The 27,706-nt window shown below is 37.0% G+C and overlaps 7 protein-coding genes and 1 pseudogene across 10 annotated transcripts; 4 read left to right on the forward strand and 4 right to left on the reverse strand.

Moving 5' to 3' along the window:
• Window positions 1-1,090: 1,090 nt before the first annotated feature.
• On the reverse strand, window positions 1,091-2,052 carry LOC148696502 (uncharacterized; annotated as a pseudogene).
• An 808-nt stretch (window positions 2,053-2,860) lies between these two features.
• LOC137726026 (TPD1 protein homolog 1-like) lies at window positions 2,861-6,417 on the forward strand. The gene is made up of 3 exons (XM_088693521.1): window positions 2,861-2,945; window positions 3,518-3,637; window positions 4,778-6,417. The coding sequence occupies exons 1-3, from the start codon at window positions 2,861-2,863 to the stop codon at window positions 5,131-5,133; spliced, it is 561 nt and encodes a 186-aa protein (XP_088549647.1). The 3' UTR covers window positions 5,134-6,417.
• On the reverse strand, window positions 5,544-6,470 carry LOC137726025 (uncharacterized). The gene has a single exon (XM_068464882.2). The coding sequence runs from the start codon at window positions 6,364-6,366 to the stop codon at window positions 5,737-5,739; it is 630 nt and encodes a 209-aa protein (XP_068320983.1). The 5' UTR covers window positions 6,367-6,470; the 3' UTR covers window positions 5,544-5,736.
• Window positions 6,471-7,960: 1,490 nt separating this feature from the next.
• On the forward strand, window positions 7,961-15,755 carry LOC137725722 (uncharacterized). Of its 3 annotated transcripts, none has more exons than XM_088693523.1 (8): window positions 8,388-8,534; window positions 8,703-9,066; window positions 11,688-11,852; window positions 13,072-13,145; window positions 13,226-13,342; window positions 13,485-14,291; window positions 14,648-14,864; window positions 15,033-15,755. In XM_088693523.1, the coding sequence occupies exons 2-8, from the start codon at window positions 8,775-8,777 to the stop codon at window positions 15,446-15,448; spliced, it is 2,088 nt and encodes a 695-aa protein (XP_088549649.1). In that variant the 5' UTR covers window positions 8,388-8,534; window positions 8,703-8,774; the 3' UTR covers window positions 15,449-15,755. The 3 variants fall into 3 exon arrangements, with proteins under 3 accessions (XP_068320591.1, XP_088549649.1, XP_088549648.1); XM_088693522.1 differs by having other exon boundaries at window positions 8,394-8,534; window positions 8,717-9,066; XM_068464490.2 differs by lacking the exon at window positions 11,688-11,852 and having other exon boundaries at window positions 7,961-8,534; window positions 8,717-9,066.
• A 167-nt stretch (window positions 15,756-15,922) lies between these two features.
• LOC137725723 (transcriptional adapter ADA2b) lies at window positions 15,923-21,266 on the reverse strand. 2 transcript variants are annotated; one of them, XM_068464492.2, is made up of 14 exons: window positions 20,792-21,266; window positions 20,249-20,304; window positions 19,819-19,994; window positions 19,280-19,345; window positions 19,049-19,174; window positions 18,886-18,961; window positions 18,507-18,570; window positions 18,354-18,412; window positions 18,137-18,253; window positions 17,798-17,810; window positions 17,597-17,743; window positions 17,053-17,263; window positions 16,463-16,735; window positions 15,923-16,310 (listed from the first exon to the last, which is right to left on the reverse strand). In XM_068464492.2, exons 1-14 carry the CDS (start codon window positions 20,839-20,841, stop codon window positions 16,119-16,121), a joined length of 1,626 nt encoding a protein of 541 aa, XP_068320593.1. In that variant the 5' UTR covers window positions 20,842-21,266; the 3' UTR covers window positions 15,923-16,118. The 2 variants fall into 2 exon arrangements, with proteins under 2 accessions (XP_068320593.1, XP_068320592.1); XM_068464491.2 differs by having other exon boundaries at window positions 17,597-17,810.
• A 106-nt stretch (window positions 21,267-21,372) lies between these two features.
• On the forward strand, window positions 21,373-24,436 carry LOC137722166 (structural maintenance of chromosomes protein). Its single transcript, XM_068461135.2, has 5 exons — window positions 21,373-22,324; window positions 22,707-22,925; window positions 23,442-23,540; window positions 23,749-23,850; window positions 23,986-24,436. Exons 1-5 carry the CDS (start codon window positions 21,830-21,832, stop codon window positions 24,202-24,204), a joined length of 1,134 nt encoding a protein of 377 aa, XP_068317236.1. The 5' UTR covers window positions 21,373-21,829; the 3' UTR covers window positions 24,205-24,436.
• Window positions 24,437-24,580: 144 nt separating this feature from the next.
• Window positions 24,581-25,084, reverse strand: LOC137726858 (uncharacterized). Its single transcript, XM_068465813.1, has one exon. The coding sequence runs from the start codon at window positions 25,082-25,084 to the stop codon at window positions 24,581-24,583; it is 504 nt and encodes a 167-aa protein (XP_068321914.1).
• A 668-nt stretch (window positions 25,085-25,752) lies between these two features.
• On the forward strand, window positions 25,753-27,079 carry LOC137724349 (PLASMODESMATA CALLOSE-BINDING PROTEIN 5). Its single transcript, XM_068463087.2, has 3 exons — window positions 25,753-25,940; window positions 26,314-26,568; window positions 26,830-27,079. Exons 1-3 carry the CDS (start codon window positions 25,874-25,876, stop codon window positions 26,862-26,864), a joined length of 357 nt encoding a protein of 118 aa, XP_068319188.1. The 5' UTR covers window positions 25,753-25,873; the 3' UTR covers window positions 26,865-27,079.
• Window positions 27,080-27,706: the final 627 nt, after the last annotated feature.

The following is a 27,706-nucleotide window of genomic DNA, read 5'->3' on the forward strand; positions in this document are numbered from 1 at the left end:
CCTCCAATGCAGTGTGAGAGATTGTTGTGGTCAGACATTCCTACTCATGATTTGCTCCATCTAGTTCTAGATTTTTCCCTTCATAATTGATTGAATTGGCAGGATGACGCCAACCAATTTCATCGATCAACCTTGGATAGGGGCCCCTACGTACAGTACACTACCCTACAGGGAAAGAGAGGAGATCGAGAGAGTCCGAAGTGTCGGTGATATTAGTCATCTTAACAGTGTATATAGGAAGCAAGAATGAAAGTGAAAGTTGGATATTTGATTACTTGTAGTCACAAAAGTTGAAGCGCATCGAATGGTCGGTTTTCACACTCCACAAAACTAGCAGATGACAAAAGGGCAAAAACCAATTTGCCATGGAATGAAAACATGGTCATCCAATCCATTAATTTAATATCCTAATATCCAATCCACTAATAATTTAATATCCTAATAATTTGCCTATTTGTCAAATAATATCTGATTTTATTTTATTGTTAATGATACATGGATTTCGAATTTTTACATTCATCATCCGTGTATTTACACGCATTTAGACTAATCTTGGCCATTCAATTCATCAAATAAACTGAATGAGTTCACGTCATATTATTCTCTCTTATTTAGGATGATAAGGTGCAAACATGTATTATGTTATAATATGGCATGGACTCATTCAGTTAATTTGATTATTTTAATTACCAAAATTAATCTAAATGCGTGTAAATGCACAAATGATAAATGTAAAGATTCAAAATTCATAACGTTAATTAATTAATTAGTTCATTAGTGAATTTGTATCTGTGTAAGTGGCTAAAAAACATTAAAGACAATATTTTTTTATTCGAAAGATGTACTCAAATAGTTCGATATGATGTGATAGACTTTAGTCCAGGGTATATGACTCATATTTAATTAACATGAAAATAATATAATAGACGATGGAAACAAGAACATAAAGGAGACGTTCTAGTACTATCAAGTCTAGATACAATAATTAGGGAAACTATTAAACATACTGATGATGATGATGATACGATCAGTTTACAAACTAGACAAAACATATGCAGCTTCAGCTTTTGGACAAAAACTAAGATCCCCTTAATTAAGCGGCAATAATGGGCTGGCGTTGGGCTTCAATCCTGATTTCCTCCTTCATTTTTCTTATAAACTCTTCGAATTTCTTGTTCAATTCATCTGTACTGCTCATCTTCGAGCCGTACTGATCATCTCCAACGTCAACATTTGTTGCTAGCTCTTGTGTTTCCATTTCTTCTCCTCCTTGCTCCATCAAAGACAGACTGACTTCTTCATCTTCTTCTTCTTCTTCTTCTTCATCTTCTGCTGCTGCAATGAAAGCTTCAGGCTGCATTTCTTCATGGTTCTCTGTATATAACGAACCATTTTGTTGTTTTTCTAGATCTTGTAGTTGTCCAACTTCTTCTTCTTCTGAAGTCGACGTTGGTTCTTCTTCTCCTTCGTCAGCCACATAAGCGATGTCATCCTGGCCGAGAGACGACCCAATCTCAGATAAGTTAGAATTAACTGATGATGATGTTTAAGACATTCCACCGAGGTCGGACATAAGCTCATCGGATTCAACATTATAACTGCAACCGCAAGAATTAATCGAAGTTTTTGCAAGAAAAGCAAGGATTTCATTACAAATAAGAAACATGTACTTCCTGTCAAGGGTGTGGGTAAAGATTGACAAAAGCATGTGGAGAAATAGGCATTGACCTGATTGGAGGAATCGGGAAGTAAACAAAAACCTGATTATGTTACAAAAAGAAACAAGGACAGCATAGACACTGAGACTACAAACTTCAATGTCCTTATCATAAACAACTTGGCATGGTACTTATTGTTGATGAATTTGTCAATAGCCTGGAGCTTCTGATCCTCACTACTTTGATGATCCATATATATATGTGTGTGTGATTGCTTACAGATTTAGTGAATGAAGAAGCTAGGGTTACAAGGGAACGAATGGCCTGGTTTATTGTGTGTTTGTGAATGAAGAAGCTTGGTACAGTTTCATCTCTTTTACATTATCCTTATATATATATATATACATGTGTGTGTGTGTCTCTCCGGATCAAGTACCCAGTTTTCTTTCTATTTAGTCCGTTCGGGAAAGGATACTTTTTGAATCTCTTCCTCTTAATTCATTAAATTGAGGAATACGTGTTATTGAAATTTAATTCAATAATTACAAATAAGAGCCTACTTTAACAATTATAATAATTTTAACGGTTTGATCAAATTTTTAACGTATGAATCTTCTTGATTTAATGAATTAGTTGGAAGAGATTCGGAGAGTATTACTTTTGTCCCTTCCTAGTGCTGGAATCTCGACAAAAGAAATTGATTGGGGCATAGGTAGGCGCTGCAGTCAGCCAGTCAACATTTCCCATGCAGAACCCCAAAAGCAATGTTAATTGTGTATTAAATTGCATATTGAAGTCCAATTAAGTATTATCCGTAATTTTTTTTTTTTTGAACGAGGTAATTATAAGTTCATGTGTTCAACAGTTCAAGCGCCCTCTCTCTCTCCCTCTCCCACCACCTTTTCATGTATATATTTATATCGTCTTAAATCTATCTACATCTTGAGTCTTGAAGTAATCCCGCTGAAAAGCACAGTGACCGTCTCTCAGAAGAGCAAGGTTCAAATACCTGGTTAGTCCTTTTCACTTCACTTTTTTTCTCTGAAATAATTTTCTGAGACTGTTTTGATTCTTTCTGATGATATATATGTATATATACATATACTTACAGTGCATAAAGCTGATAAATTGGTAATTTGTGAAGTGCAGTTATATATATGTTATTTTGAGGCACAATATTTCGAAGCAACTGATCAACCGTGATGAGAGGAGGCGTAATACTGAGAACCGTCGACAATGGCTGCAGGAAACTTTGCATATCTAATTCTGTGGTTGCTTTGTTCTTCGGTATACCTACTACGTAATACAACTTAAGTTCGTCCTTCCCCACATGCATCATGCATGGATCGATCTAACCCTTTACTCTTAATATCCTGATTCTGTTATGAAAACTAATTACATTAGTTTCGAGATCGATAATATTAATTTGGCCATGCATGCCTGCCTGCCTTGGTATAGTAATAACGACGGATCTATTTGTACTGTTCATTTGTTTAAGGGATATAATTGTTTAAGCTCATTCATAGATACTTTATTTCTACTCCATCACTTTCTTCATGATCCATTCCATTAGTCTAGCTAGTTATTTACTTGCATGTTTTAATTTTACATATTCATAAAAATATCAACCAAATAGTTAATTAAATACGGCGTAAGTACCTGCCTTGGTTGACTGAAAAATGTTTAGGAAATCAAATTTTTAGGCATCTTTAATAGACCACATCATTGTGGTCTAAAAAAAATGTTTTAAAATTTTGATTACCTCAATTGGCTTTCTAAATCAAGTGTTTTCTAATATTTTTTTGAAATATTAATTACTAGAGGTTTTGATTAACATGTACGTATTTATTGAATTGCAGTTGTGGAGTTAATTCACTTGGGAGGTGTTGGGGAAGCAGCAGCTGGCATTAATAGGCAGGTCTTTTCCAATGAAACCCACACTACAGGCCCTGGCCGGAAGCTATTGCAGCAGTCAGCTGGTAATTATTAACCCCTTTCTCCACGCTTGTACTGATAATACAAGACGGTACGCTACTAATATATAATGGATAATGTTTGAAATATCAAAATTTCAAAATAAATTGATAAATTAAATAATATATCATTAATAAAAAATAAGTATGTTAATTAATACTTTAATAATAATTTAATTATCAACATCTACATCATTTAAAAATAAACTTTGCTAAATACTGTTTATTTTGTGTGTGTGTGTGTATTTTACTCCACGTCACTCATCGAATTTTGCATGGTCATTAAATGCCTGTCATAATATACTGGAAGGGAACTTTCTCGATGTCAATGCAGTAAAATCAGTAAATCGGAAAGCGTGACATCAATTTGGTTCGACATGATTGGGCCTTAATAAATATAGGTCATATGGACTGTGGTTCGGTGGACCTTCAGATTCATTTCTGACCCGGCATAATTTATGCAGTCTTAGAATGTGATGGACGTGTCCAAAATTACCATGGGTTGAGACCCTTCATTAACTTTTGGGCAAAGGAGGCCCATACAATGCTCATTCATTGGTCCATTATAATAATTTTATAATACTACTTCACAATTCATACCAAGCTATGAGATTTTTTATTTTATTTTGAATAAACGATATATTTTTAATTACTAAGCAGAGAAGTAATGTTAGACTTAGACTAAAGCTAGTTTATTCATATTAAGCTATTTTTTTAAACATAATTAAGCATTTAATAATGGATCCAAAAGTTTGTATTTGAACTCTTGTATGCAATATCACTTGCATGTTTACTTACCAAGAATGGACCTGTGTTTATCGTTTCTTCTTCTTTAAAAAGAAAAGAAATGGATTGATATGTGTAAGAAACAATTATCATTAACTAATACACAATAAATGAAAAGGTAAGTGAATCTCAAGTTGAAAACCTAGATTTTTCGTATATGAACAACTAAGTATGAGATCACTAAGAGAAGTTGTTTAAGTCATACCTAACAACTACATATAATTCACAAAAAAATAATCATTCATGGCTTATTCTAAATTAGGTTAAGGTGGGAATTTCGGCTTTATAAGAACTCTTTGTACAATCATCACATTGGAGAGGAAATGACAGATAAAATTTGCATAAAATTACTTGATGCAGATAAGGGTGGTGATAGAGGACCAGGAGGAGACATGAATCGTATCGGCACGGCATGCTCAAAGGACGACATAGTAATATTCCAAGGCCAAACAGCCCCACTTCCCAATGGAATTCCAACCTACACGGTTCAGATTCTCAACGCCTGCGTTTCAGGTTGCAGCATATCCGACATTCACGTCAGATGTGGATGGTTTAGCTCCGCCCGCCTGGTGAATCCCAGAGTTTTCAGGCGCAATGACTACGATGACTGCCTAGTCAATGATGGTGAGGCTCTTGGCCCCGGAGAAACCCTATCTTTCCAGTATGCCAACAGTTTCCGTTACCCTTTATCCGTTTCATCTGTAGTTTGCTGCTGATCAACTCACAAAGCTAGCCTAGCTACATAAAATCTTTTGTTCAAACTCAATCAAAACATATGACTCGGTTCTTAATTATAGACTCGCTTTCTGGGCTATATGTGTGCAAGGATGAACTATTGTTTGAAGTTTGGAAAGCGGAAGTTGTAGTCGGGCTATTAAATGAATGTTTTTTCAGTACATGGTGTCGAAGTTATCGATGATATGTTGATACTATCTGGCCAAAAATCGACATATTATTGATGCATCTTGAACAATGTCATGGACAATAATATATTGTGTTGATTTTGTTGTCCCTAACAAAATGTATACCAACATGTTATTGATGCATTTTTTTATAATAACAATGACTGCTATCATTTCTTAATAAAGAACATACGTCTTGCATGGAGAATTCTTGTGGAATTGAATAAAAAAAATAGCAAAATGCCAACAATTACTAGTTGCCAAACTTGGATAATATTTAAAAGTACAAGGAATAATTTAACTTTAAACTGCTCCCCATTTGCTTCTATACACAAGTGTAATATATAGAAGTAAACTTCCTAGCTCTAGGAAGGCATGATCAAAAAGTAGTTATCTCCTTACTTAATTAGTCTTTACTTACATGGAAGGAATCCATGGATTGATATATCCATAATCATAACTAAAATCTGAGACACCAACCATGGCATAAAGCACTTGGGAGAAGATGAAGATACCTCCCCCTAATATTACCAAAACGAGAATTGCAGAAATAGGGTTCTTCAACAACTCGTATAGCGGCGCGAATGTCGCGTACAGAGCACCTGTACTCACCGTGAGAGCATACAGTCCATATCTCCGTACATTGTCCCAAAACTCTTCCATCAGCGGCCCTTCGGGGCCCAACGCCATTGCCTTTGGCTCGTCCATCGCCATCAGCGCCGCCATAACTCCTACGGAAACAGCTCCCATTATCCAAAACCTTGACGCGTTGTTTCCGCTGGAGTTTATTGGGGTGGAAGTATCGTTGACAGACTCTTTCCGGACGAGCGTCACACTATATAACTTGGATTTTTTAGCGGATGCTCTTGTTGGTGGACTATTGCTTGTGGCTTCGGAAGGGAGAGATGATAATATGGTTGGATGTTGAGGGTGTTTTGGTAGGGAGATGGGGATGACAAATGAGTTAGGGTTTGAGGATGGATATGAAGAATATTTGACGGGGTATTTTAGGAGGTGGAATTGGGAGCTCAGTGTAGACATTTTCATTTCTGGGAGCTCTCAAGCAGAGGACCTTCTGCTCTCTCACTCCAAAGTCTCAAAGCTATACAAGATATCTCGTTCTATATTATCCTTCTGATATTCCAAGTTTGTGGACATGGTTGCATGGCCTTATATCTCTTTAAAACAAGATAACTTTGATAAGAGGAGGTTGAATATTCAATGTCTATGCACCCACTGGCCTATTGGGTCCCTCAAGGCCTCACCAAAACATATGGGAATGGAGTGGGATCAGGGATGTGCACGAAAATCTTGTAATCTCTTTCTAGTCTATCAAACTTTCTTTTAACCTCTGTAATTTTTTAAGAGTTATAAATTTATAAAGTTTGATGGAGTTTTAATTGATTTTCCTAAACTTCATAAGAATTTTCAAGTAAATTTCTCTAAAATTTCAAGGGAAAAAACATAATTTGTTAAAACTTTAAATACACTATGAATCATTTCAAATTCATCAAAACCTTCACTTTTTAAATTAAACTAAATCTTGATTGAATATATCAATTTTTAAATACAACAAGAGTATGATTTCTTCATTGTAGGGTTTTTTTTTCCGGTAACATGGAAGAAAAAGAGAAAAGAAACACATGAACAACTAGTCTAGCGGTTCAAGAGTAGCCATAAAAAAGAGTTTAAACTAAACAAGGAGGAGTCTCTGCAAGCTCTTGGAAATCCATCTCGCTATATTATTTAAACTTGCCTAACTAGTCAGTTGCAAAATTAAGCTCTCTATGAATATGATGCAAATTGCAACTTCAGTTCTCTTTGATTAACCTTTTGCATCTCTGAGACAAGACCATAGAGAGTGATTAAGGCTAAAAAAAAAATATGAATTAGAGACACCACCAAAGCATAAGCAACCTCCACAATAAAGATGAGAGAATAAGGATTTGGATCCCATTCGGATCCACTTTGTGGGGATCCTATAGATCATTACATCTTAGTCATTCATCGTGCATTATGCAGTCAGAAATCATTTGACTTTTTATTTTATTTAAAATTAAACACAAATAGTACCTGTCAAAAATTAGTCACATGATTTACGATGAACGACTAGGATGTGAGGATCCTTAGGATCCCCACAAAATGAATCCAAAGAGAATCCTCTCCTTCTTGGGTTGCTATGCAATAGCCACCATCATGTCCATGTGCTTAATTAAAGTTACTTCACTTATCATTATTTCTTACTTTAAATGGTTATTGATCTAGATTTAACTGATTTTAGTCGTATCTAAATTATAATGATAATTATATATTCGTTATTTTTTTACTTGTATGTAAATTTTCGTCACTTATAATTTGTACATGCATTTCAATTAAAACAATTCTTTGGCTATATTACAACAATGGTAACTGAATTACAACCTAGTTGCATTTTCATCGATGAATCCTAAATTAGCTCTTAAGACAGCTTGCTTTCTATCCAATTACATATTTTTTATTGACCGAAATGAGGAGCTATAGAGGGGCCAGAAAGGAAAATGTGCGCAGTAGAGTAACTAGCTAGTTGATTTAAAAGACATTTTTTTTATGAAAATTAAAGGTATCATTTACCTTATATTACTTGGTATTTTCTTTCTTGGTCAGCTTAAATCACTTACCGAAGTCAATGGTAGTCTCCGTGTTTTAGCTTTTACCAGTTCTCCCTCACCGTCACCAGATGTCATGGGCTGCCTTGGTCTCCAAGCTCTGCAAAACCCCTGACTCATGCCCTGCCGCTGCCGCCCCTCTCTCTCCCTCCCTCTCTAAACATTAGGTTATTCCGCCCCTCCCCTCGACTTCCATAGCCTTCTCCCCCCTCCCCTCTCCTCCTTCCCTCTCTCTCCTCCTTCCCCTTTTCACTGAAAAGCTCACTCCTTTTCTGCTCTGCTTTCACCTTTCAACCCGCTGAAAAACCCCACCTTTTGTTGTTTCTCGCTTTTCCGCTCTTCAGGTTTCTTCGTCGTCCTCGCCGTCAATGGCATTTCAATCTTCTGTTTGTTTCCGCTGAAACCAGCTGAGAGTGAGGTAGACCCAATTCGTCTTTTTTGAATTGGGTCTAGGTTTTACAGCAACGCTAGCTCTCTCTCTCTCTCTTCGTTTTCACTATTGGGCAGTTTTTATTTTCTCTTGGAGGCTTTTTGGCTTGAGTAATTTCCGCTCCCTGAGTACCTGCAATGGTAGGTTTTCTTTCCTATCATTCTTATTTGTTTGTTTATTATTTATCTGAACTTTACTGTGCTTTTTCTTCAATGAGATTGAGTTTTTATGAGAACCCAAGTTCTAAGTTAGGGTTTTATGGCCATTGGGTTGTTATTTGAGTACCAAAAAGCTTATTTCTTGTGAAGTTGTGATGTTTCAGGCAATGTGATAAAAGGGGGCTTCTTGTTCTGTGATTTTGGGTGTGTCTTAATATAGAGATGATGACGAATACTCATAGTTTTGTGTCGTGGGAGGAGCACACTCTGTGTCAAGAGCGCGGTAGCCGTGTGGTCCATTACTACTTGAAGGAGGCATCAGGGGAATTAGTCCTTGCTGTTGTAGGGACTGAGAGGAGTATAAGGCACATGGTGTATGTTCTTTCGGATGAGTTCGTGGAGACTTACGAGTCCAAGGGATTCATTAATGTGTGTACCAAATGGAGAGCAAGAAGAGAAGTTGTAGAATGGCTTACTTCCTTGGTCTCGAGGCGTTGCTGGTCGGAGTTTCCTGGTATGTTAAGTTATATATCGCACTTTTCAGGTTCCCTTTATGGAATTTTTGATGGCATTGGCTGAGTATGATGAATAATATCGTCCTTTGTTGTGATTTGTGAGTGGATTTAAGCTTATGAATACAAGTTATGATAATAATTGTCTCAATGTACTTTTTTGAATAGAATGTCAATACGGAAGAAGACCTTGACATACCATGTTTAGAATAACAAATTTCATGAGCATGGTTATACTTATACTTTACTAAGGGGTAGTGATATATTATGTAAAGGTTGAATTGGAGATACTTGTGAGATTGACTTAAGTCATCTTCGTGTTGCATTGATGTAAATTTCTTAGTTTAGGGCAAGCAGTAGTAAGTCCCTCCAACATTGCATCTTTTATTTTTATAATTAGAATCTTGGATTTTAAATTTTGCAGACTGATTATCATAATGCTTTAGTTAAAAACGAATTGGAACTTTTTGTATAAGTTTGATATTAATGCTACCCTAACAAGTCTCACACAAGTAGGTGACTTTGAGAAAAATTATATTCAATGTTGTGCGTTTGTTTCATTTTGTTTAGAATCAGATGTGAATAACTGGAAAAAAAAGGAAGTTCTTATCCAGAATTTCTTTAGTTAAGTCTGTTGTTGCCTCAGAAGCTGTTGAAATTTATATTAGTTTGCAGACTGATTATCATAATGCTTTAGTTAAAAACGAATTGGAACTTTTTGTATAAGTTTGATATTAATGCTACCCTAACAAGTCTCACACAAGTAGGTGACTTTGAGAAAAATTATATTCAATGTTGTGCGTTTGTTTCATTTTGTTTAGAATCAGAGGTGAATAACTGGAAAAAAAAGGAAGTTCTTATCCAGAATTTCTTTAGTTAAGTCTGTTGTTGCCTCAGAAGCTGTTGAAATTTATATTAGTTTGTGAACAACTTTGGTTTACATGCCAGTTGAGCCACCCACAGCAACATGAAAAATTTGTTTATTTAATTCATGTCTATCTCCCCACTAAATGTTCTAGCTCTGGATATATTTGGAACCGCAAATTGAGATGATATTTGCCTAAGATCCTCCCCTAGAATTGCACTTTTGAAAGAGTACATGGTTTCATCTATACTAGCATAGGAAGTTTTGAAAGTAATGGAAGTATGTTCTCTAATTTGTACGTTAGGTTATGTAGTGTGAGTGAGCATGCATGTGCATGTGCTTGTGTCCGTATGTGTGCTTTCTATGTGAAAAATGGACTAGAATGATTTTATTTCTGAACATTGAAACATGTTGGTGGTGTATTCTTATGTTAATGGTATGTGAGGTTTTCAAACTTTTAAAATGTTTGGAGTTTATTTAATGAATAAATAATTTATTGGATGCTCAAGGTTGAGATATATTGGATATATGTTTTTAAGTAAATTGCTCTGATAGTCAGCTTTAATTATGTGAGTATAATACTGAGAACTAATAACTTAAGAGAGATGGCATGGTGATAATTTATATTCCCGAGAAATAAAATATATGTATTAAAGGGAAGGCAAGAATACGGAAAGGAGGCAAAAAAGGACAAAGAAATAATTTTTTTCCCCAAACAACAGAGTCTTAATGAGGATGTTTGTCCAACTTCTGTTGTACGGCATTCCTACTTTTGTGTATGATAAAGAGTTATATTGCCTTTGCTTCAGGGGGCATTTTTTTAGTAATTGGGTGTGGCCGCATAAGGGGCATACTTGAACCTGCCTTTGAACTTTGGTAGAACTTATTTTAGCATATCAAAGCATTGTGTTTTGCCGGTGCTATATTTTCATTAGGATGTAATTCTAAGCTTATGTGCTTTCCATTAACAGATGGCTAGAGTATTGAAAGAAGGAAAAAAAATTGGGAAAGAAACTTTCTTTGAAACAACTTAGTTTTAATATGTAAAGGTATTTCTGTCCAACATGTTTTACAACAGTCCCACTTATATATGGCAAAAGACATTTCCAGTTTTATATATAGCATACAGTTTGCCTTTGCTTTGGTGAGGCAATTTCTTTTACATTGTTTATCTACTTGGGAGTTGGGAAGCATGCTAAACGCCTTTGAATTTCTTACAATAACCTATTATAGCATACCACAGTATTGGGTTTTGCCACTGTTAAGTTTTTCTTTAGGAATGTTACATGTGGCTCTAAGCGCCTGCATCTGCACATGGTATAGTCGATAGTTCTAAAACCAAGTAAACCATTCATAATCAAATCAATTAAGTTTTTCATTAGGAATGTAACGTAATCAGAAGATATCTGGGCTGATACATAATTCCTTTCCTATTAATCAACAATAATTGCATTAGATAAATTTTACCTTTCAAATATTTTCTGTTATGAGAATGGAGGGAGTATTCTGGCCACCTTTTCTCTTAGAAATGAAAATTATTTTGGATTTGGAATCCAAAAAAAAGTGAATAACTTAATCGTTAATACTATATGTTAGTGATTTATGGTTAGAGGAGATTGCCTGTATTAATTTGGTTTCCCTTGATAAACCGAAATCCAACTTTTTGAAAAGAAAAATGTAAAGCCAATTATATTTCAGCATCTTTCCAGAAAGGAGAGGCTGGCTGTTACGTGTCTCTATATTGTCATTCTTTATAAGCTCTTTCTGCCGGCCTGTTCTTATGTCACATTAAACATCCTTGCCTTCTACTTCTTCAATCTTCACAAATCCACTGCACCCAATTAAGGAAGGGAGGAGAAAGAGAGAGAGGGAGAGCTAGTATGAGTTCGTCGACGGAATTTTCAACCTCTAATGATAGAATGGGTGCTCTATCAGACCTTAAATTTTATGCCTATTAATTTCTTTTTCTTCGTGTTTTGCACTCTCTTTCGTGTTTATTACATGTTTACCTTTTAGAACCACGATTTGATTGCTCACTGAACATTTTGGAATTTTAACCGGATGTGAATTATTTATTCTCTCTTTCATTTTGGTTTTGTTTCATGGTTGGGGGCGATTGGAAGAGGTGCGGGCGGTGAATCTTAAAACCCTAATTTTGTGGCCTTTGTTTCTCACCTGTGAAATTTTGGAAGATTTTAGTTCCTGTAAGTAGTTATTTGTTTACACCCCTAGGAATTGAGAATCTGGCTATGGAGTCCTTGCTTCTGTTCAACGGAGACTATGTAGCGAGTGTAATGTAGCATACAACACAATATGTGAAATTGTAGCCAAACATGCATATTTAAGTTGAAATTCCTGTTTTGAGTAACATGTGAAACTGTTGATTTGGAGAAATTGCATAAACTTTTTCTTTACATAGTTCCGTTGCTTTCAACGTCTCATAAACTTTTTGGTTTAGGAAATTAATTTGTCAACCTCTGATATTGTACAAAATGAAAATTTAACGCGATAAGCTTAATTGGAAGCATTAAGTTATTTTGGGCATTAATAGGTTTGAATAATGATTTCTCATATTTTGGGTTTTCTAAGGCTTGTTTCTTGTTACAGGGGTTTCTAAGGTTTAATCTATTAATATTGTGAAATTAACATTCTGTTCACCTTGGTCATTGATCATTAAACAAAGTTCAGTAAGCTGGCTGCTTGAGTACCTTTCTTTGTCATCTATCTTTTTCAATCTTTAATCTTTGTTAGCTTTAATTTAGTGTTTTCCAATTGTAAAATGAGCCAAATGTTACCATAAGGCATCATGAATACCTTCTTTGGGCCAATTGGTGAGGTGATTATGTTCCTGTATTTAGTCCATTCTCAATTAGAAAATACATGAATGTTGGGCAGCCTGCTATGGGTAAAATCCTTCTTATGGGTTGAAAATTCTGTGCTGACTAGCAAAGATTGGAATGCATACCATGGTTTGCCTCTTTGTCACTTGTTGATACGCTTTTTTTAACTGTTGAGTTTTCGAATTCCCAAGATCTGTTATTGCATTATGCTTTCATGTATGGTCCCTTGTCACTTTTCACTCCACTAATGCTCATTTGAGTTTGAAGTATAAATTTAAAGCAAACCTACTCTTCTATAACAGATTCTCCAACAGATGAAGCAACACAACCATTGTCTGGACTCGGTGCTCGTCAAACTTCTCTGCCTGATCACACGGTATTCACATACTGTTATTTGCTAAGTCTGGATTTTGGGTTCATACATACATTTTACTAAGTTCTCCCTTTCCTATCAAGGTTCCGAGGAAAGTGAAAGTTCACAATTCAGACATTGAATGGTCTGGTGTTGCCTGGATTTGTGCCAAACAGCTGAAGCATTATCCAGCATTTTACAAGAATGAAACTACCATTTCTGTAAGCATCAGATGATCTACCTCTTTTGTTGTATAAGTTATTATTTCTGCATTTAGTGGTGCTCTTTATTTCCTTAAGTAGCATCTTTTTAATTTTCATTGATGCGTGGTGTAATGTTTATTATTGTGACCCTGATTTTCAGGTCCATTCCTTTGTGTTTGTAATGGCTTTGGAAGAAGAACATCATTACCTAGGTTACGTGGAAGACATGTATGAAGACAAAAAAGGGCAGAAAAAGGTTAAAGTGCGTTGGTTTCACCACACTCGGGAAGTCAAGGATGTGATTACTCTGAATCCACACCCTAGAGAAGTTTTTATCACACCTCATGTTCAGGTGATCAATGCTGAGTGTGTTGATGGTCCTGCAACAGTTCTGACTCCTAAGCACTATGAAAAATGCTTGGCTGTTGTAGCTCAAAAATCTTCCTCTGGAATATTTATGTGCCTTCGGCAATTTGAGGACTGCAAGGTTAAGCCCTTCAGTCTTGCTAAATTGCGGGGCTATTCTAATCAAGCAATTCTGTCGTCTTTAGATGTCCACATCTCCAAGCAGAAAGCCAAGTACAATAAATTTTGTCATGAAGATGAGGAAGAGTTAGGACCTGATGATCCTATGAGGGTGAACCTTAAGAGAAACAGAAGCAGCGAGGTGAATCAGGGACATTCTGGTGTTAAAAATTTGGTCACTGAGAGTCATTTACCAAATTGCGTTCCAACATACCCAAAGTTGAAATTAAAATTATCAAGGAAAACCATGGGAGTTAAGATTGCTGGTTCAGAGCCCCTGTGTCCAGTGTCTTTTAAGGTTGATGAAAAGATAGAGTTGCTCTGTCAAGATAGTGGCATACGAGGATGTTGGTTCAGTTGTCAGGTCTTGCAGACATCTCAGAAGCTTCTCAAAGTTCAATATGATGATTTGCAAGATGTAGATGGATCTGGCAATCTCGAGGTATGTGGTCTTCTAGAGATCTTTATTTTGAATTCTTTTCTGGCTCATATTAGAACATAGGGAACATGGGAAAACATTTTTTTGGTATATATTTTGTTGACATTGCCTCAGAAATAAATCTGTAGTCACTTTTTTACTTCAAGTAAATATTACTATGTAGCTTGGTTGCTGTTCGCCTATTCGAAGTGATTTGAATGCATGAGTATGAGTTGAATTAACAAATTGCCTGTAAGTTAACATTGTGTTCTAGTATGCGCATTTGCAAGAAATGTTATGTTACCTTTTTGGTAATTGGCTTGTTTGTGTAAACTAATCGCTGAATGAATTTAGACCTTCACTTTTTTTTTAATGTGTAGGAGTGGGTCCCTGCCTTTAAAGTTGCTGCTCCAGATAAACTAGGCATGAGATGCTCAGGTCGCCTGACAATCCGACCCTTTCGTCTCAATGCTTCTACAGAGTGTTGTATTGAGGTTGGAGTAGCAGTTGATGCGTGGTGGTGTGATGGCTGGTGGGAAGGTGTTGTTACTGCAGTTAGCATTTCTGGGGCTGATACTATACAAGTCTACTTCCCCGGTATCCTCTCAGATGGAAAGCTGTTTTGTATTTGATTTAAATTATGTTTCTTACCTTTCAGATAGTGCTTTGTTTAGTTGACTTAAACCTATCGAAACTGGTAAAATGTTTTATCTGGGTTTCCGATCAGTTATCGGGATGAGTGATGTTTCTTTCAATGTATCCTAGGTGAGGAGAAGCTGATGAGTTTCCAGAGAAAGGATGTTAGGGCTTCCAAAGACTGGGTTGAGAACAGATGGGTTGATGTGAAGGCAAAGCCTGATATACTCTCATACGTATCTGAAACTATCAGTTCTAGCATGAAGCTCTTATCAATCTCTGCTAGTTCTATGGCAAAAACTTGTTCTAAACATGAAGCTGTTGAAGAGAAACAGGAGTCACCAGATTTAGCCCCACCGGATGAGGACTCGGGAAAGGTGACGAGGGTGAATTTGCGGAAGCAGCCTTGTACCAGTAATGAAGACGAAATTAACAATTCAAGTGACGGCAATGGCAGTGATGATTGTGCTTGTAACAAAACGGAGAAATGTGAAGCACCAGAAGCCACAGAAGTGGCTGCTCGTGGCGGAGGTCGAGAATTTTGACCTTGCTGATAAGATTGTGGAAGGTTTAGGGGCCTGGTTCTTGTAGATAAGACGAACTGTCGGCATAGAGGAAAAGAACTATCAAGTTTCTAACATCATGGAATTGGAAGGTGTACAGCTTTATATCTGATAGATTAATTTACTCCAAGTGCTCCAAGTAAATGTGGTCCAATGGTGATCAGGTGTTAGGCAGAAGCTCAATTAACTCGCAGGAGTAATTGGTGTGTGCCTTTGCACCCATGCCCTGTGTAGCAACTTCTGAAAACTGCCCTATATATGTATCTTAATAGTATATTTTGAGTCAATAGTTTTCAGTCTTCAGAAGTAATTGTAAAGCTTATCAAGGTAAAGACCTCTTTAGCTAAGAATTGACGCATTAAGATGTTAACCGTTCGAGCTTTCACACAAGTGCCATGTCCGTAACATGATTACAAACGTAGCACTCTGAGTGAAGGATCACATGACCAGTAAATATAAGAAAAGCAGAGACTACCATTCTTTCATATCTGTTAAGCTAGTTGAACATCGTAACTAAGATTTTTGTGAAATTGAGAGAGGATGATATAGCAGCAGTAGCATTTGCGAATTTGTTATTTCTCTCGAACAAAACTGATACACATGAACATAATTTACAACAAAAACAAGAAGAAGCCTGCAACAGCGTCACCCATCAAGGCTGAGCGACACCCTTTTTCACGAGCATGTCATAAACCCTGTCGATCTTATTAGGTTCAATCTTGAATAGGTGATGGACATCTGATCTTTTACTGACTCTGCCACTGAAGATTTCAATTGATATAACTTCTTGTATCTTAAGGAAAACGGGTGGTGCCAATCTAATCTCGCTGCAGAGGCGTTTCTCCTTCCATGGCACAAAAAAAGTAGATTGTTTCAGAAAGAAAGGCTTTTAACAAATATAACGAGTATAAAAGAACACACCGTATCGAAATTAGGAGCGAGCAGCAATTGTGCTTGCTTATTGACAAACTAATAAGTTGGAAAATGAATACTTACAGCTTCAGACAGTAAATCTGATCCATTAAATCCCATTATATCCATTTCGCTGGCAGAGCCTGAAGTGGCTTGTCCAGCTGGCCTTGTATTTGAGTCCTTGCCAATGCCAACAGACTCCGAGGACATGAACAAATTTGGACCTCCCTGACTGCTTGGACCAACTTGCCCACTTTCCTTTACTCTGCGAGCACTTTCTTCAGCTTCCCTTCTTCGTTTCTGTACAAGATATCTATCTGCCTCTGCCGATGTACGGCAACCAGCAGCTCTCGCTTCCTGTAAGATTATATTGCAATATTCGTGAAAGGACTTAATAAAGCCATCCGTGATTCCGTATCCACGTGTATTTGTGCGTGTCTGCTATAAGACAACTGTTTGTAGATTAAGAGTGTGATGAGCCAAGTGGAAAAAGCAACCAATAATTGGACATGATTTAGATACTATGCACTAAAACTTTTACGATCAGAGTTGCATGTCTATAGTGTGAAAGGAAAGATCGGCTCTTCTACATGAAAAATGGACAACGCATTCCAATTGGTAACTGAAAATGGATTATTATCCAAGAGCAGTTTGTTCTCAGCCAATCACCATACCTTAAGTTCTTGAATTCTTTTCAAAGTGCGATGCTCTGAAATAACTGTGTGAAGTAATTCGTCATGCTCTTCCTTGGAATGGAAACACATGAAGACATCATATCGTCGACATATAGCCCTTTCTTCAGGTGATAGGTCCTCCTCAAAAGGATTAGGATATAATAAATTTCTTTCTAGTATGAAATCCTTTCTACGCTTCCTCTCATCAAGTCTGCAAACAAATTATCCCCATGAAGGTTAAAACATCAATAGCTTTACACAATAATTGATGCGTCAAATCTCAACTTCTAGTCATGTTATATTGCTACGTAGTATATAACTCAACGTACATCGAAAATACAAAAAGGAAGTTCAGCCAAAAAATAACACACAAAACAAAAATCCTCATCCGTTGCATTAATGACTAAAGTTCATATTCTTTTTTTCTTTCACTTCATTGTTAACTTGTCCTGCGTTATGCTACATCAAGTTCCATGAAATGAATGGATATGATATACTAATCTGAGTATAAATATGCACCAAAAGCAACTTAGTGAGCGACTACCTCTTTGCATAGATTCGCAACACTTTTAACTTCAGCTCACGCTCCTCATCAGTGTCAGTATCCTTAAACTCCATGTCAGCCAATAGCTGCTCAGAATCGTTATCGTATTCAGGATCGAACTCCTGCCTTTTGGCATTATAGCCACTCTCCACTAAAGAAGGACCCTTACTCCCCAAAGAACTTGGTTTCTTCCCTTTCCTTTCCGCATGAGGATCTGCCAGAAATAATAGTAACAAGTAAGATTCGGGAGTTCATCACTATTGTATAAAATTATGGATCCCACACCAATTCTCTAAACTTAATAATCATATAGATAGTAGATGTGTAAATGTGTAGACGTTAGCGATAAACAAGAAATATTATTCTTCAGGCACATGATTCCATCTTAAGAGAACATCAGTCATGTGATTTACCTGAAAACAAACGCTCACACATCCAATCAGACGGAGTACAAGCATCATTTATTAGCCTTAGTGTTTAAACTTGTTTCAAATTATGTTAGCACATATAACCAATTTATAGGTGGAAACTTTGCATCACCTTCCAGTTTAATGACACCAGGACCATCTTTAACCTGGGCCATGCTGGATGGTTTCTTGTTACCGGCTGCTGCTGCTGCCACGTTTGCACCACTAGAGCGAAGTCCAGATTCTACATCTGAATTACAGGAAAGCAAAGAATAAACCTGAGAATCGTCCAAGATCATCTTTATTTGATAAAGTCATAAACAGGGAGTCAACGATAGATCTTATCTGACCAGAGTTCATGCTAGACATTAAACGGCCAGAGGGGCCACCTTTGTGCGTATCTTCCACTCTGAGTAAATTAAGAAAATTTCAAAGTTAAAATGTATCATATCAAATGTGTACTAATAGTCTAACTCATGAATCTATTGGGATAGTGACCATACTTGGTTCTTGAAGGAGAAAATGGAGATTCCTCCTTCAAATTATGATCCCCCAGTGTAGGAAATCCTATAACAGTCATAAGTATTTGATAATAAGAAAAACTAACACCGAGTATAAAATGAAAAAGAAAATAATCAAAACAACCAGAAGGAATACATAAACTACAAAGTATGTACCTCCTAATTCACCAGAATTAATGGCTTTTCTTATTTTAGTAGAAGAGAAATATATAAAAGCTGAATGCGGAAATTCATCTAATATGTGTCTTCCATGAGATTTATAAATCTAGCAATACGACAACAATTTTTTAATGAACATGGTACTGGTTCAGAATGGAAGGAAACAAAAATACCTAAACACGGAGAGGTAATTATCACTAACCTTTCTTGTCCTCGCCATGCCCTTTAGCCATAGCAAGAAGCTCCTTTCTATTTTTTCCAACAACATGTGACATGTCCTTGAACAGATATATTCCACAACTTGATTACTTTTGTGAAAAATTAAAACTCGAATGAGAACTGACTTGTTCAAAATTGCATCATACCGGAAGAGGAAAGTACTGTGAGTTCAAATAAACATTTGTGTAGTGTTCTATGCATTGCTCTTTACTCTTCGTCCCAACATGCTCAGCAACTTCAGCCCAGTTCCCCAATCCATACATTTCAGTTGCCTACAATAACGAATGTATAGAAAAAAGACTGAAACCGGATACAAGTCAAATAGAAAAGGATCACTAGCAACTTCATTTGAGGGATTAAAAAGCAAATTAAAATACCTCCAGGAGCAGTATTTCATCATCTGCATTCCAGTCTGGGCAAATAAGTGGGAAAGATAAATTGTCCTGTTGAAGGGGAAATGAAAAGTAAGCGTAAGTGCAGGGAGGGATGCAATTCATTGTCCAAAGTCACTATTATTTGCATCATAACTGGATAAAAACTAGACTAACAACTCTGTCGTGAGAAAAATCAAATATTATAAGGAAATACATTAAAAAATAAACACCTGACCAGACATTTTTTACCATTAGAAAAGCATTTACAAACAGAGTTTCAGTTACATACAATGAACGTTATACTATTAGTTGAAGGGGTAAGTCAAAAGATAAAGTATTAGGTGACAATATTCCTCTCAAGTTCTCAACTTCATAGAAAAAGGAAGTCTAACTCTTTAGTTGTTAGATAGTTGCTTAAACAGGGATACACTCATTTCTATCTTACAAGACACTCCATTCACATCACTTGTCAAATAATTACAAACCACGGAGAACTCTACTTAACAAGATAAAAGAAAAAAGACACAGATCTTAATACTAACCATAACCCTGTAAGAGTGGTTGCTTTTGTGGGATGTCACCTCAGCTCCAACAGAAAAACACTCTATACACAGGTCAAAATCAGGGCACATACAACACTTGATTCGGACCTTCCCTGTGATGTCTTTATTGCAATAATTGCAGTGGTAATCCCTTTTTCCTTCACTTGTTGCCTGACCTGCACGCAAAATTTCGAAAATTGGAAATGAAATAAAGAATAACAAAGAAAACACAACTTTTTTGGATAATTATAACAAACGAAATAAAGAATGTCATTTAACAAAGACGAGACAGTAATTCTCTGTTGGCATGATTATAACCTCGTACTACCACTATAACAAGAAGTTGAAACAGCAAAGTTATACAAACCATTTGCAATATCTCACTTTTTAACGGATTCAATTGATTACTACATGATAGTGGGGAAAGTACCTGCAGCTGAAGACTCTAAATTTTCTCCAATGGATGCATTCTTTTTTCTCCTTGATCTGCTTGATCAAAAGTTGGTATTCAGATGAAACTTAATAGACGTCTCTAAAAGATAATGAACCACCAGTAGAATCCAAGTAGCAAAAACGGATATTGAGTAAAGAATTCTGTCATAGGACACAGGCAGCCTGATGGGCAGAAAAAAATGCGAAAACTAAAATCAAAACATTTGCAAAATTATAACTCGCTACGTGGGCTTCCCTGCATCTTCCGGGAAAATACAAATCCTACAAGTCATGTGTGATTGACTAAAAATTCAGGCAAGTACACATTTTCCTGTTGACCAAACAGTCAGTTGTTCTCTAGTATAACAATTTAACAAACTATCGATGATTTTAACACAACTAAAGCTCCAAAACGTACCCTGAAATGCCAAAATTTCCCCAAATACCAATCAAAATCCCTAACCACGCAAAGGTCAGATGCAACTTCAAGTAATAATTTACACAAAAAATAACAAAACTTTAATTGAAAAGCAACTACGACCTTTGAGTGGGGTCCTCATCAGAGTGAAAGTTTCCACGAGAACGACCCATATCGTTGTTTCCTGAAGCTGCGAGAGCTCGCGAGCAGCACTACCACCAGCTTGGCTGCTTTAACTGTGCCTGTTCAAACTTCAAACGCACGTATATATCCAAGAAGCCTTCTTCAACCCCCAAAAATTCGAAAACTGTAAATTGAGTTCGACAGTTTCCGAATTGGGATCAAGGGGTCAGTTCAGAAATTCAGACATTGGTGAGATTTTCCCTCTTCTCTGAAGACTTGGGAAATCGGGTTTTTTTTTGTGGCATAAAAAGCTCAAAGCTTTCAGGGGCTGCAAATAATGCCCGGCTTTGAATTTTTGTGTAAATTTGACTATTGAGTGTAGCGCACTAGTTCAGCCAACAGCATCCTTTCCGGATCTTTGGTGAGGGTTATGCGAATTCGTAAATGATATTTTTTTATCGTATATTGTACGGTTAATTTTTATTAAATTTTGTATTTAATATTAAATAAAATTATTTTAAATAATTTATGATCGTACGATATATAATAAATAGTTAAAATTAACAGATCTCTAAAATCCTGAGGATCCGAATTCAGTTTCGAAACTGGGTTTGTGGGGACTTTGGTTTGCTCAACTTTATCCTTTTTGAAATGCAACGACACCGTCTAGTAAGGCATCTAATGGTATTTCCGTAATACACAAACGGAACGAGGGGGCTTTGCAACTAACACAATCAAACAAAACCAAGGCGGACGGCGCGGGTGGCGCAAAAAAATTTGAATTCAGACAGCGGCAAAACACCCGGTGCTGACAGAGCCACGTGTCACTCTGCTCCATTCCTCTTCTTTTCAAAAACTCATCCAAACGGCACAGCACCAGGAGTCTGATTTACTTCTATCTCTGATGATAAAGTGAGGTACTTTCGCCAACTACCCGAGTCCGATTCAGAATTTTGTATTGAAGAGGGGCCGGCATCACCCCTGTGTCCTTCTTCCTCAGAAACCTAGCAGAGCAGAAGAGTAAGTTTGTAGCTTGCAATGAAGCCCTCGTCGCGGTACAGCTCGTACGATGCGCGTTCCTCGACCTCCTCGCACTTCTCCGACCCCTCGTCTTCCACAGAGCTCAAGCTCCCCATTTCCTCACGCCCCGTCGTCAAATCCAAGACCTCGGATCCCAATATCTCCACGATGGTGAAAAAGTTTATGGAAAAGCGGTCGACTTCCAAGGCCAAGCCGATTAACCCGACGGGGCTGGTGATTCCGTCGGATCTGATCGCGGGCGGATTGAAAAAGCCGGCTAAAAATGGGTCGGGTTCGAATTTCGCGGCGCTGGGGAGGAAGCTGTTTGGGAAAGGAGCAGGAACGACCTCGTCCGATAAGAAAAAGGAGGTGAAGGCGTTGACTGAGGTAAAAGGGAACACCAGGACGCTGGCCATGGTGTTGAGGAGTGAGAGAGAGCTCTTGAATTTGAATAAGGAGCAAGAAGTTGAAATTGTCGAGCTTAAATTGATGATTCAAGAAAAGAACAGAGAAGTGAGTTTTATCCCTTACTAATTCTGTTCAAAATATTGATAGTTTTGCATTATTTCTTTGTTCAATCTATGTCTGCATCTATGAAGTAGAAATTAGTGTTGCAAATTTCAAATGTTTCTGTAATTATATCTTTAAAGCTTGATTTTTTGAAATTATTTGTGAGTAAATTGAAGATCTTTCTGAAAATTCAACAGGTTTACAGCTATAAGATTGGACAATTAATAGAGTGCGATTTTTGAAAATTTAGGAATTAAGAAACTAGGAGCAAATTTCAAGACTTTTTTAACAATGAGGCAGTACAGTTCTGATTTTTTGTGATAAATTGGCGGATTTTGGTGCCACTTGTAGATAATGAGGCAGTGGGGTTGTTTGGAAATTGCAGGTGGATAAATTGAAGGATTTGTGTTTGAAGCAAAGGGAAGAAATCAAATCTTTGAAGAGCGCAATTTTGTTCCCGGATGTTATGAATTCTCAGCTTCAAGAGCTGTTGGAGAAGCAGGGGTCAGAACTGAAGCAAGCAAAACAAGTAATCCCAAATCTTCAAAGGCAGGTTTGTTCTCTTACTGGTCAGCTTCAGTGCCTTGCAGAGGATCTTGCAGAGGTATTACCATCAACCTTTTCCAGTCCTTAATTAAACCTTCTATGTCATATTGCAATTTACTGTTAGAGGATTCTTTAGGATGAAAATGCATTGAATTCAGTCTCGTTTGGTTGTTGTTTAGTCCATAGGTAGTTGGTTTGATAATCGTACTTGGGTTATTCACTTGGAGTTGCTTAATAATTCATGGTGTTATTCGACCTTTTCCGGGTGCTGGATAGTTGTTTGTGTAAGAGGTGTCATGTTCATCTGTTAGATGGAACCTCATGTTGTTGTTTAGTTCATAGGTAGTTGGTTTGATAATCGTACTTGGGTTATTCACTTGGAGTTGCTTAATAATTCATGGTGTTATTCGACCTTTTCCGGGTGCTGGATAGTTGTTTGTGTAAGAGGTGTCATGTTCATCTGTTAGATGGAACCTCATGTTTTGTTATATGTGGAATATTATGCATATTGTATTCAAGAAACCAAATGCTGGTGTCTGACGAATGTTATATATTGATTAATTTGATTGAGCAGGTGAAGGCAGATAAAGGTTCAGTTAGGGCATGTTTTCGACGTGATGACACTTCTCCAAGCACTCCAACTTATGATGACAAGGAATACTCTAATTCTCATGTAAGTACACCTTATGCTAGCAATCGTTCTTTAAATCAGTCAATAGAGTAACAACTTTGTTTTCAATGAGTTTTTAAGTAACAGAAATTGGTAGCAAATTTGTGGTGGTTTTAAGTCATTTTACAAATGGCGATTGTCAATAGGACTTAGATGATCTTAGATTTCATTTCCTATTTCCTTTCCAATAATAATCTGTTCATTCAACCAGGAGTTCAGCTCTGGTGAACCAGCCAGCCCTGGTAGTCCAGATGACATGTTCCTGAAGGATTTGAATCCTTGCTTGACCCCATTTCCAAAAACAAAGTCCAAGGTGACACAATATTTTGTTTTACTTATTATGTGTTCCGTTGGTTTTACTCGTGTCTTAAATGACTCATAAACCCTACATGCTTTTCAAGGTTGATTGCAAATCGTAAATGTTAAAATTATGGTTGATCTTTTGCAGGAATTTGACGAGATGGGCTACAACTCCACATATCGACATGATGAAAGCTTATCTGAAAAAAATATGGAGTTTGGATTTAACTCTTGTTCCAGGAAGTTGTCCAAAAGTTCTGATCGTTGCCAGAAGACGGAAACAGAAAGCAGAATAGCACAAGGAAATCGGAGATCGGGTGATGCCAAACGAACTTATGGAAAACAAATTCACCGTAGATTTATCTAGATCAAAGGTCATATTGTTTCTATTAGTCGTTTGTTTCCTTCTGTTAGTTTTCCGTCTTTCGGTTCATCTTGGAAGTATTTACTCTGTCAGCTTATACACAAGGTTTACTGTCTGAAAGGTGAAAGTCATTTCACAGTAGAAAATTTTGTACATGCACTTGAAGAGCATGAATAATGAAGAACTGAAGCTTTGCGGATTCCTTTATCTGCTATATACTATCTATTCTGTGTCAGTAACGAGTTTCCTTGAGTTCAATCCATCAAATTACAATATCTTTAGCATTCTTTACTGAACGGACAATAAACAACAATAGGAATACATTCGTCCACAAGACGGAGAAATTTATTTGAATCCACCAGATTGATGTTTGATTCACTTAGCTACTTATAGATGACCCATTGTCATACTTAATTACTGCATCAATTCCATGGCACCTAATGTAAGAGTTCAGGCAAATATTTGGTGTGACAATATGTGCATTGTTGACAGCGAAGTTGGGTCTCCCGCGATTGTTGATTCTGATCATCTTGTTCTCAACGCCAGATGGAATGAGACTCCCTGTCGGAAAATGTAGAAAGTCATTCAATAGGAGCGGCATTGGGACAGCATGGCTGATCAAGAAATCTTCAAGATGGTCTATTGATATTGGGGATGCTGATAACTCTGAGTCACTAGGCATCAAGAAAGTTAAGGTTCGGTATGGCTGTGATGTGGCATTTAGCATCTGCAGAAGAATGGCAAATCCGTAGTAAGACTTTGATCGCATATCCGTCACTGCTGCCTGCACATCAGTGGAGTTGAGAGCGTGGACCTGCAGGGAGGGTGCTGATTCCCAAAGCAGGAAGAGAACGACGAGGATGAACAAAGGCCTTCGATCCATTATAGAGTACCTAGAGACAGAGAGAATACGTTTTAGGAGATGGAGATTGGAGGGTAAGGATAGGACTGAATCCTCAAGTTATATATGTTAAACCCAGAGAGGAACAAATAGGAACAAATCGAAAAATATAGGCATGAGTGCTTCATGAGATTCTATTTTATTAGAATTTAGAGACAGTTTGAAGGTAGGTAATGCATGAGGAAGCAACTCTCTTGTAAATTTGAATTATTTTTTGGCACAGATGGGATCAGTTGGCTGGCTTGATGACCTACTAATTATTTGTCAATTGTAGCACATATTCTACCAACTTTCACCCATATGTCTGATTTTTCGTGATTAATAGTGCAGTTGCAAAAGCTCCCGCGTACCGTCGAAGTTCTTAGAAAAAACCGTGCAATGATTTACATGTTATGATTTACATGTTATTCAACTTTTTCAAAACTACAAACTTAACGTAGCCAAGTTGTCTAGAACAATGTATATCCCTTTATTGGCACCAATATGTTCAAAATCTTTCACGCCAAAGATTAGAATATGGCTCGAATCGAAACTTGATCTGATCTAAAGATGAGGGCATTTTAGGCATTGTAGAGAAAGTAAGGCTTAGCTTAGATTGATCTGTAATTTCGTGGAAGAGAAGGAACGTATATATTATTAGCATGTTACTTCAACTTTTTCAAAAGATGAGAGTGGTGCTGGGCTGTCTGGCTGTCGGTGGAGATCTTTGAAATCCCACTTACAAATGTGGAGTTAAAGCTCGTGGAACTGGACAGCTTCCGTTGAACAATCATGTCTTCTACTTTCCTTTGGGTTCTGCTACCTCTGCTATTTTTGGCTCTAACTCCACAAAGATCTGGTATTATTCAGTTAAAGTAATCATTATCTGTTAACTTTTCGTTATATTGGCATTGCATGGATGTGCACATATGAGATATTTCATAAGATAGATCCCGCTTAACTGTTCATGTAGCGGGATCCATATGTAATCCATACCATAAACTTAATATCGTTATTGTGTTTATATGCAATATCGATGTCTACATGAATGTTGATGACATGTTCTCGCTACATCTTGTCGATTTTATTCAATAATGTTACCATGAACATTGAAGTGAAAAAGAGATTCGCTTAAGAATTAGCTCCATGTATAATATACACACACATCCTCGATGAAAGTTATTTATTAGTAATAATTTCCTCAAATTTGATTTATTGTGAAATGAAACTAGATGGGCAGCTAGATCAGGAATGGTGCATAGCAGATGAGCAGACCCTGGATGAGGAGCTGGAAATGGCAATGAAGTGGGCGTGTGAAGCGGGAGGTGCAGACTGCAGCAAGATACAAGAAAACCAAGAATGCTTCTGGCCTAATACTACGCAGCACCATGCCTCTTACGCCTTCAACAATTACTATCAAAGATTCAAGCAGCAAGGAGCAACTTGCTACTTCAATTCTGCCGCATTGGTCACTGCCCTTGATCCAAGTAATAATTCTTGAGATTTAAACTCTCTTAATTAGCACGCAGTTGTTTCCGCTTGTTTAGATCGACGATATTTTATTTCAAGTTCCTCTACTTTACAGAGAGGAAAATTCGAACTAAGTTGTAATGGAACATGTACATTGTTCTGGACAACTGACCTAATTCTGTGCTTAGATCGATCCTTCAATGAGTTACTATTCATTAGTTTGTTTGATATTTAACAAATACCATAATTCTTTCTTCTTTTATCTCTTTTAATTGCAGGTGATAATTCGTGCAAGTTTGAGTATCTTCCTTGAGGAAAAGCTCGGGAAGATTTGCAGTCAAAGTTTTTAAGATTTGCATTTGTGGGATCACATACAGATCCAATGAAATTTTTTTTTTTTAAATTTCTATTCAATGAGCGTTGCCATAAATTTATTTTCCCAAAAATGTTGTGATCTGATCGATGCATTGACTCCTGGCAAATTTTGGGTGGGCTATGCATTAAACTAGATAGTGGCCTTTGGATTCAGACACTAGGCCCAAGTAATTTTTCTTATATATATAAAGGCCACGTTTTCTGCTTTCCGAATCACAAAAAATATTTGGGCCGGTATCAAAAAGGTGGCCCATAGCCAGGTTTTCGCAAAAACTTTCCCCCGAGAAATTGAACGTGCGCATTTAAGCTGCCTAAGATGGTGTGTCACATAATTTTAAATATGTTTTAGTTCACTTAAATTTGAATATCACTTACATAAAAAAGAAGGTGAACTTATTTGGGGCCTTCCTCTCCCCCCCCCACCCCCGCCCCCCCTCATCAAAATTGTGTTTTTACCCGTGATCCCACCAATCACCAATTTTTCTTTAAGGTCAGATACTGTTGGTTGGACATAAATTTTCTCCTCCCTGTCTGTGCTGCATCGTTATCAGGTTGGGTTGTGTGTCATGCTCATAGGAAGAGCAACTTCCTTTAAAACCATACAATTATATGGTTACAGTGATGTATAGTGCTAATAATAAATAATACAATGCCATATAAAATGTTTAGTTCATAGAACCATAGAAGACTTTATCTTTTGTTACGAGTGAAAGGCAGCAATTAAGCTAGCTAGGCGAGCCGACTGTACACGTTGAAAAATGAAACGACGTGATTGCCTTA

Source organism: Pyrus communis, chromosome 5 (genome assembly GCF_041283825.1).
Source record: "Pyrus communis isolate YQ-2024b chromosome 5, ASM4128382v1, whole genome shotgun sequence".
NCBI lineage: Eukaryota > Viridiplantae > Streptophyta > Magnoliopsida > Rosales > Rosaceae > Pyrus > Pyrus communis.